Source organism: Gracilinanus agilis, chromosome 1 (assembly GCF_016433145.1).
Source record: "Gracilinanus agilis isolate LMUSP501 chromosome 1, AgileGrace, whole genome shotgun sequence".
NCBI lineage: Eukaryota > Metazoa > Chordata > Mammalia > Didelphimorphia > Didelphidae > Gracilinanus > Gracilinanus agilis.
In genome coordinates this window covers 543,172,863-543,182,908 of record NC_058130.1, presented here as the reverse complement: position 1 = coordinate 543,182,908, position 10,046 = coordinate 543,172,863, and the positions used below count along the sequence as shown (strand labels likewise).

The following is a 10,046-nucleotide window of genomic DNA, read 5'->3' as shown; positions in this document are numbered from 1 at the left end:
GCTGGTTCCCTCAGCCTGATCTTACCTTCTAGGTCCATTGCCAACACTGGCCAGTCACCCTTAGCAACAGCTTCTCCAGACTCTAAATCCTCTTTTCACAGTTTTCCCTTCTGTGTTTAAATAAACCCTTATCCTGAAACTGTGAGCTTCTGTAGTTATTTATAACATCATCCTGGGCTAAGGGGCTGAGGAGAGGGGAGAATAGCAACCACTTGACTCCAAAGGAAGTAGTGGGCAAGCATCCATTTTGTTCAGGAAGTGTGTGAGCTTCACTTCCTGTTGAGTACTGCTTTCACTTAAACAGGGAGGGGCTCCTCACTCTCCACCTTAAAGGAACCTAAAGATAGCAGGGAGACTGACTGGGCATCACAGCCCAGGCTACACATCCTTGGCAGTTTCAAATCACCAGCTACAGTAGTTACAGCTACATTACCCCCTTATTACAATACCTATTTGTATTTGGTGAAGATCCCTTGACTTTTGCATAAAGCCTTTGTTGAGTGTCTCCAGCAGTGTCACTTTGAAGAAATGGCATTTTTCTCCTTTTTTTCCCCCCTTATCTCTTCTTATATTCAGCCCCAATTAGGAGCAATCTCTGCTGGTAACCTATGTTTATTATTATTATTATTATTATTATTATTATTATTATTAAGTATAAAACTGGTGAGGGAAGTAACTTTTTAGACCAAGTTAAAAAAACAGATCATTCTTAACTTTTCCGCTTTGCAATATTTCCCTTTATTTTGTTTTCCTTTCACCTAAAGGAAAGTTTATAATCCTGCCAGAGGAATTAGGGAAAGCTGTCAGGGTGCCTTGAGCTTTTAAGATTAGACTGGGTGGGTGGGGGGGTAGAGGGGTGGAAGAAGGAAGGAAGTCTTATGGGATAGAAAGCTATACCTCATCTCTAAAGATTTAAAACATACATACCCACGCTACTCCCCACATGAGGCAGTTGGAGGTAACTTGAAGCACAAAGAATATTGACCCTGGAGGCAATAAGTTTGTGGTCTCCATCCAGGATAGACTGACTGTGAGATCAGTCAAGTCACAATCTCTCTGACTTTCCTTTTTCTTTTTTTTTTAAAACATAAAACAAAGGAGATTAGGTGATTTGAGAAGTAAGTCAGAGCTGTGATTTTTTTTTTAAACCTCTTTTACCAAAAGCATAGTGATTGACTAGTTAAAGTAACTTATCAACCATTTTGTCTAGTGGTTGGTCGAGACTCAGAGGCAAGTGCTGTGAGGATTTTTTTTTTTGTGGGGGGGAGGGTCCATTACTAACGTTTAGTCATTATAATACTTTTATTATTTCAGTGATCCATGATTTCATCTGTATTGTTTTCTTCCATTGATGCAGATTACAAATCTTCCATGTCTTAGAATAGAACTTAACTAGTGGTAATAAAACAGGAGGAAATGAAAGATGTTTTTGAATTTGAGCCTATGTCTTCTTGAGTCCATTCTGTGAATTCTTACCTTTAGGATCAAATACAATCTTATAAAACTCTTCACATCTTGTTCCATTTCTTGTTCCTTCTACACAATGCGCCATTTTCCTCTATTTCCCTTCATTTTGCCTTTGTACTGGCCCTCCCCCCATGTTTTTTCTCCTAACTTTTCTCTTAGAATCCCTGCCTTCTAGGACAGTTCAAATTCTATTTTTTGCAAGAGACCTTTTCAGGTTCCTCTGGCTATTGGTGCCTTCCCCTCCTTGGCTACTTTATATTTACTTTGTATCATATAGACATGTCATCTCACTTTTTTAGACTGCAAACTTTTCAAAAGTAGAAACTGTTTTTGCTTTTTCTTTGCAACCCTGGTGGTTAACCCAGTGCCTTGGTACACAGTAAGTTAATAAGTGCTTGTTGGTTTATTGTCAGGTTGCTTTATGAGTTAGCAATAATACTAGTACAAATAATAATTTTGCAGACATGGTTTGCATTTTTAATTGACAAATTTCATTTTAATACTTTATATGAAATCTTAACTTATAATTAAATGTTACAAACATTTACTTCCACCTCATCAAGTCAAAATAGCCTATTAGAGTGATAATTAATTCTAATACTTTTCAGTTTAAAGAATATTTGTATTTTATTAAGGAGTCAACATTGTCTTATTTTTAAAATAAGAACTCAATTCAGCAAGCTTTTAATTGAGCATCTACCATGCAGTGCCATGTGATGTAATGAAGCCAAGAGGACCTGGCTTCAAGTCCCATATAGGACACATAGGGCCTTTGTAACCATAAGTAATTCACTTAACCTTTCATGTTTTAAAAACTCTTTGAATATAGATTACAGAAAAGGTGCTACCTTCACTAGTAGAGAGTTGCTTTATGAGATTTCTCTATACTGGTAAAATCACAGATCCAGTCTCTATTCCTATGTGCAAGATTTCAGATTGAGGAAAATTAATGTTAAGATTGTATGAATCCATTTATTCCATCAAATTCCAGCTTCTGAAGGTCAGACAGTTGCTCAAGGGTACAGTAATCCTAGTCCTTAAGGCATTTACTTGGGCCTGGACTCCTACTCTGTTTATCCAAAACCAAAATGCCATTTCTTAATTGCCAGAGAGGGGCTCTTCAGCCTAGCTATATTAAAGCTGTAGATGCCATAAAAGGTAAGAGTTGACATCTAAGCCTACTTCCTCATTAAAATATTTTCTATGTGGGACTGCTAAGACAGTCAGACATCACTGAATGACTTTCTGAACAGAGGCATGTGGGTGATTTACTTGTCCTTTATTAATAGATTACATGCCCCTATTAATAAATGATATACTTGGAGAAATAGCTTCATTTTATTTATCGGTTAAAATTCCAGGCTTCAGATCTATTGATATAAAAGATGAATAGTCCTTTCCTTGGAGAAGCTTACCTTCTACTGGAAGGATATATTGCTCAGTTCAGTATATAAGGATAATTTTAGGAGCAAAGAGCCCTAACAACTAGGATCAGTGATTCCCAAAGTGGGTGCCACCACCCCCTGGTGGGTGCTGCAGTGATCCAGTGGAGTGGTGATGGCCACAGGTGCATTTGGGGGCGGTGAATAACTGTAAGGGGGTGGTGATAGTATGTGACAAGGGGCACTAAGTAATATATTTTCTGGAAAGGAGGCGGTAGGCCAAAAAAGTTTGGGAACCACTGAGCTTGGTGAATCAGGAAAGGCTTCTCTTTGGAGGTGGCACCTCAGCTTGAAGGAAGCTAAAGATTGTAAGAGGTGGATATAGGAAAGGAGTATGTTCTAAGCCTAGTGACATCCTTGTGCATAGGCACATTAATAAGATGAAATGTCAGGTTTGAGAATAGCAAGACTGATAGTTTAGCTGAATGTGTAAGGAGTATGTATGAAGGGTATTAATGCCAGATAGTTAGAAATTTGGAGCATCAGGCGTTGAAGGGCTTTAAAATACTAAGCCGTGAGGAGTACAGATTTGTATTGCTGTGAAAGATCCTTGAGCAAGAAGTGACATGATTACTGTGTTTTAGAAAGAATTTTTTTTGTTACCTGTGTCGAAGATGGATTTGAAGAGAAGAAACTAGAAGTAGAGAGTTCAAGCAGGTGGCTAAAACATTGTCTTTGCCCACAAGCTAATGCCTTAATGGGAGAGGCAACATTCAGCCAATTATATACACAGGAACGATATACAATGTAAATGGAAGATAGTTCCAGAGGGGAAATACTAGAAGTGTTTGTATGGGGAAATACTAGAAGTGTTTGTATGAAAGTGGGGGGTGGATGAGTGGAGTGTTTCTAGAAACTTCTGCAGAAAGTGGGTTTTGAGCAGAGTCTTGAGGGAAGCCAAGAAAATTGGAGGGCAGTAGTTGATGTTCTGACAAAGAAAAAATGTTTGCAATAGCTTAGCTGCCTTGAGGAGAATAGGAGAGTCAACTTGAGCGAATTGAATGGATTGCTCTGCACCAGTGAGAGTCCACATAAAATCATGTAATAAATCTGTAGTTGACACACTTAAGCATGGGGTTATGTAGATTTCTTTAGCAGCTGAGAGTGAGAGGGAAGGAGAGACAGGTGGTTAAAGCCCACTAAGGTTTGAGATTTGGCAAGTAATAAGTCTTGAGATAAAGAGGTAGGAACTGATTAAGTGATTTGAAATGAGAGAGCAGAGTATAGCTGAACTTACTAACTGTGGGGTGAGATTGCAAAGTGAAGGAAATGAAACAAAATAAGAGTGATCAGAGAGCAGGGTGACTTGGACTGTAAATTAAGGTGTAAATAAAGAGATTTAGGGGTGAGGCAGAGTAGTAACTATTTTAAAAGTCTGGAGTACTAACATTACCTCAAAAAAAGGTATGTTTTTTTAACTCTACTTCCCTCTTCTGAAACGTTCTTTTAAAAAAAGATAATAAAAACAAATGGTACCTCACATTTCTTTTTTAATTAGAAAATTTTATTTTTGACACCATTTTTAAATGTGTACAGCTTTGAGAAGAACATGATTGTTAGCATGAAACTCCCCTAACATATAATTAGCAACATATTTGATCTAAGCTGAGGAAAAATCTCGATATCCACCAATTTTTTAATATTTCAAGAGTAATAATGTGGAATGTATTAACTAGCTGACAGGTCACAAAGGTCTTGCCCTTATTATTTTAGTTAACTTCAAAACCATTTGAAAAAGTTAAATAATCCTTTAGTCGTAGTGCACACAGAATTTAAAAAGAAACACCCTTAGTTAAGAAAGATACATAAATTATTCCTTTAATGATTTGAATCTTTACTTGGGATCAGTTGACAAAATTAAATGAATAACTTTTGAGATGGTAACATATGTTGAGATCACTGAAAGATTGGATAACAATATTACACAGTTCTCTAGTTCCTGGAGGCAGAAATCTGTCTCCTATTCCCAACCATCCATTTTTTCCTAGGATCTACCTTTTTACATTTTTTTCCAAAAATTACTTTCTTTTTATGAATTTATTGCTTGTTGTCTCTTTAGCATATATTACAAATCTTGTGAAATTTTTATTCAGACTTTCATTGTGTAGATTCTCTGAATTACTTTTTAACTTAGATTAATATATCAAAAACATGGAACAGATGGTGATTTGAGTAGTAATAGGAGGAGTCAAAAGCTATTGTCATAGGTAGTACATTTATCAGTGAAAACCGGATGGCAGATGTGGTCATAAAACTCAACAAAAAGAAAAAGAACACAAAGATCATCCAGGGATTATAGCATCTATAGGAAGCTTTGGAAAGGAGAAGAGTTTATAATTTTGGTCAAAAGGAAGGAATGCAGTCAACTAATATGAATAATAAAATTTATAAGTTTCTGAGGGTCACAGAGGATGGTGGTTGGGACTGAATGACAGTAAATAGGAATAAAATTGAAGGATGTGATAAGGTGAAGAAGAAAAAAATAATGAAAATATTTAAACCATTCTTTCCCAAATACTGTGTTTTATAATGCCATCATATGGGCAGATTTTCTTTTAGAACAAATTAATTGTATTCTTGTTTTATATTCTGTAGTGCTGATTATGATAGCTGAATGGGTTGCTTTGTTTACTCTTTAGTCAGTTTCACAGCTGTTGAGTAGCTTTGTTGGCATCTGAGCGTGGGAACCAAAGTGGTTTGGGATGTGATTGTGTGTATATATATTGCTTTCTTCAAGTATACTTTGAAACCATGAATTATGGGAGATTTTTGCCATTTGTGCGTTTTTTAAAAAATTGCTGTTTTTAAAGGAAACTTTGGCATTGATTATGAGTTCATAAATTTTATCATCCTTTTGTTTGGACTAGAAGAAAAAACGCCATGGAGCCCAAAATATTCAAATAGATGATTATGGAAAACACTTTTGAATGAAGGTTTCTCAATAAGTGATTTTTGGTTATGCTGTCCTAGACTTTTCATTGACCAGTTCAGAAACATTCATAATCAGCTTAGAATTTTTTGCTTTATAATAGTGCAGCAGCTTATTAAGTCATTTAACTTTTTATCTGCTCAATACAGAGAGAGACCCAAGTATAGTTATGACCAGGTTTAAAAATGTCAAATTTTTGGCATGCTAGTAATAATACTAAGTACAAAGTTCTTCTTATGTACTCTTATGTGATAATGCAACATCATAGGGTAGAGTACCCAGTTTATATACGACTAAAGGAACTGAGACACAGAGAGGTCAACTTATCTGCCTAAGGTTACATAGTAACTGGCAGAGCTGGAAACTAAAAGCTTATTACTATATTCTACTACTTAGTCTAGAGCCAAGTCTAGTGTTTTTTTCTGTAACAAGGTATGATGAACGTCATAGAAAAATTGCAGAGCAGTGCTGTATGATACTTTATAACTGGCTCAGAATGAGCTCTTGCTACCTGTATAGGATTGCACAGCTAAGGAGTTGTTTTGAGAATAGAGCTTTGTAAATCTTAAAAAGATGAACAAATGTTTGTTATTCTTTTTAAATCATTTATATTTATTTTGAACTTAAACAAAATAAAATGAGTATTTGCATCTACATAGTAGAACAGAAAAGAGGATTCTCTATGAAACTGTAGATAGCTATCATGTATATCTTGCTTTTTAAAAAAAACTACAATAAATTTAACCTGTGGTCTTCAAAGCTCTCCTACTTGTTGGTTCTTTTTGGTCTTCTTTCCATTCTTTTTTGTGAATTAGAAGGGAAAAAAAGAGGCCTCAGTGACTTCTTCCTCTCTTCCCTGTGCCCCTTTCACCTTCCTTCTTTTCTTCTCTTCCTGTCATCCCCCACCCCCAGTTCCCCTCTCCTTTTTAAAGAAAATAACAAAACGTCTACATAATCAAAACAAATTCTTACTTTGGCTGTGTAAAGAAAAGTTTTATTCTTCTTGAGTTCATCAAATGAGTATCATCCTTCATCATCTGCCGTACTAAATTGTAGTGGGTCATTTAATTGGTTAGAATTTTCATTATCTTTCAAAGTTGTTTTTTAATTTTATAATATCATATATTATTCTCAGCTCAACTAGGTAGCACAGTGGATAGAGTGTTGGGCCCAGAGTTAGCAAGACTTAACTTCTTGAGTTCAGGTCTGGTATCAGGCACTTTCTAGCTAGCCCTGTGACCCTGGGCAAGTCACTTTGCCTCAGTTTCTTCATCTGTCAAATGATCTGGAAAAGGAAATAACAAATCATTCCAGTATCTTTGCTAAGAAAACCCCAAATGGGACCACAAAAAGTTGGACACAACTGAAAAACATACTACTTTGGGGGTTCTCAGTATATTTATGCATGAGTTTGTGTGGATCCTTACCTTCTTTCTTTGATCTCTTGGGGTATAAACCTGCATAGTATCATTGGATGGAAGGATAAATACACATTTTAGTGATTGGGGCAGGGATTGGATGGGACATAGTTAAAATTGCTTTTTAGAATGGCTAAATCAATCATAGGTCTACCAATAATGCATTAGTGTGTCTCTTTCCCCAGGCTTCTGCTGTATATGCCGTTTTCCTTTTTTGTCAGCTTTATCACCTGATTTAATTATTAGTGATAAGGGTCATTTTTCTATTTGGTTATTGATTCTATTTAGCTATTGATAGCTTGAGTTTCTTCCTTTCAAAACTGCCCATTGATATTCTTCTACCATTTTTCTATTGAGTTCTTATTAGAGAATTTGCTGCTAAGGTTTTCTTAGTTAACAACTTCCCTTTCAATTTTAATTGCATTGGTTTTGTTTGTAACATAAATTTTTAATTTTATGGAATCAAAATTGCCTATTTTATCTTATGTGGTCTTTTTTTTCCCCTTGTTTGTTGATGAACTCTTCTTTTATCCATAGATCTGAAAGGTACTTTTTCCCTTTCATATCATTCTTTGTGTTTGTAAAATGTTGGTTTCTTGACTACCATCTACCAGACTACTTTCCATTTCTCATAGTGATTTCTGTCTAATAGTGAGTGATTATCCCAGTAAATGGTGTCCTTGACTGCTGTGCTATTGTGTTCATTTGCATGTTTATATTGTTTGTCTAATATGTTCCACTGATTGACCCTCTGAATATTTTTTTTACTAGTATCAAATTGTTTTGATCAGTGGTATCAAACTGGTAGCCTGTGGGTAGGAAATGAACCAGATTAAAATGTAATTGGGAAAGGGCAACTGGGTGGCTCAGTGGATTGAGAGCCAGGCTTAGAGACAGGAAGTCCTGGGTTCAAATTTGCCCTCAGACACTTCCCAGCTGTGTGATCCTAGGCAAGTCACTTGACCCCCATTATCTTGCTAGCCCTTACCACTCTTCTGCCTTAGAACCAAAACACAATATTGATCCTAGGGCTAAAGTTAAGATTTAAAAAAACCGGGAAAATTTTACCTGGATAAAAATGCAATATAATATAGATAATATTCCTTTGTGGTTTTCTAAGTCAAGTTTGGCTGTTGAGATCTGTTCTTTTTGAAATTTAAGAAAATTAATATTTCTTCATTTATTTAGGTTTGTATTTCTGTAGTGTTTTTTTTTACTTGTATTCATTTAATTTCTATATATATCTTGGAAGGTAGACTCCCAAGTATCTTTTATGCATTCTATAGTTATTTCAAATGTAATTTTACCTCCTATCTCTTCCTGGCCACTTGAATGTACTACAGTTTTTTTTCCCCTATTTTCTGGAGAAAACAGACCTGGGAGGAATGCTACATATTTTTATTTCTATGACGAAAAGAAAAATTTTCCTTGCTTTGATTTATCATTTGTCATAGATGAAGACCAGTTGAAATTATGAGAGGTTCCCAGAATTTAAATGTAGAAATACAAAAAATTGTGGTATTTATTAAATTGTGGTTTTTTTGTCTTCCTTAATTCCTCTAAATGAAAAAAGTGATCAAGAGTAGCATCTCCTTTTAATTAGTGAGTTGAAAAGTTGAAAAGGAAAACAACATTGTTATTTGTATTATTTAAACTAATGGAAATTTATTATCCCCTTAACTTAAAGCTTTAAAGAGACTATTTCCCTGTATCTTTTAGAAGTTCTTTAAATAACTTTTGTTTTACTAATTTTCATTAGCTTTTATCAAGTAATTAAAATATATTGCAAAACTTTAGAAAATGTATGTCTTTTTAAAAATAGGTATCAAACATGATGGAACCATGTGTGATACTTGTCGACAACAGCCAATTATTGGTATCCGATGGAAATGTGCTGAGTGTACAAATTATGACTTGTGCACAGTCTGTTATCATGGAGACAAACATCACTTAAGACATCGTTTTTACAGAATTACCACACCAGGAAGTGAAAGGTAAGGAGTAAATCTTAATTATACAAATGCAAGTTCTTGTATATTGAAAATTTATTCAGTCATACTGTAAATGAGATCAGAAAAACCATGAGCTATGACTCTTAATAACAATTTCTAGCATAATTTTGAACAAGGTTTGTCAGAAGTAGAAGAGAGAAAATCATTAAGCGCGTCAGAGGTCATCTAGGTCCAAATGATAACTCAACTAAGATTTTCTTATATACCTGACAAATTGTTATCCAACCTTTGCTAATAGACTAAGTGAGAGAGAACCTACTACCCATATCCAAAATGGGCCATTCCATATTTGGACAGCTCTAATTATCTAATCTCTAATCTTGAACACTGTAATTGTTTTTAATCAAACCTATAATTTCATTAGCTTTTAGCTGCCCTAATATATTGTTTACTTGTACTAAGTTTGCTGGCAATGTTTGTTTTGAATTCAGGGAAGTGCTATTTGGAAATGTCTAGCAGACTCCCTATGGACACGTGGGGACTTTGAGACTACATTTCCCGTGATCCCTATGGGTTTCCGGTTTCTGGTTTAAGGCGTGGGGACATCCAGCTTCCTCACGTTTGGGGAAATTAAAATTCGGAGGAGGGCCTAGAGAAAGTCTCTTTCTGGGTTTTGCAGAATGGCTGGCTGGCGTACCAGAGGAACAAGATGGGCTCCGGCGGTAAAATTAAAAGATAGGCAAGGTCATATATATATATTTTACCAACATGGCTATGGCTTTAATTAAACTACTAATTTCTCTCATTATATCAGTCTTTATCATTTTTAATCTTAACA

The 10,046-nt window shown here is 35.3% G+C and overlaps 1 protein-coding gene across 1 annotated transcript in view; it reads left to right on the top strand.

The window, feature by feature from the left end:
* Nucleotides 1-10,046, top strand: part of MIB1 (MIB E3 ubiquitin protein ligase 1) — a 161,694-nt gene that overhangs the window by 23,832 nt on the left and 127,816 nt on the right. Inside the window, exon 2 of the mRNA XM_044666619.1 lies at nucleotides 9,079-9,250. Within this exon, the coding sequence (XP_044522554.1) occupies nucleotides 9,079-9,250 (172 nt within the window). The remainder of the gene's footprint in view (nucleotides 1-9,078; nucleotides 9,251-10,046) is intronic.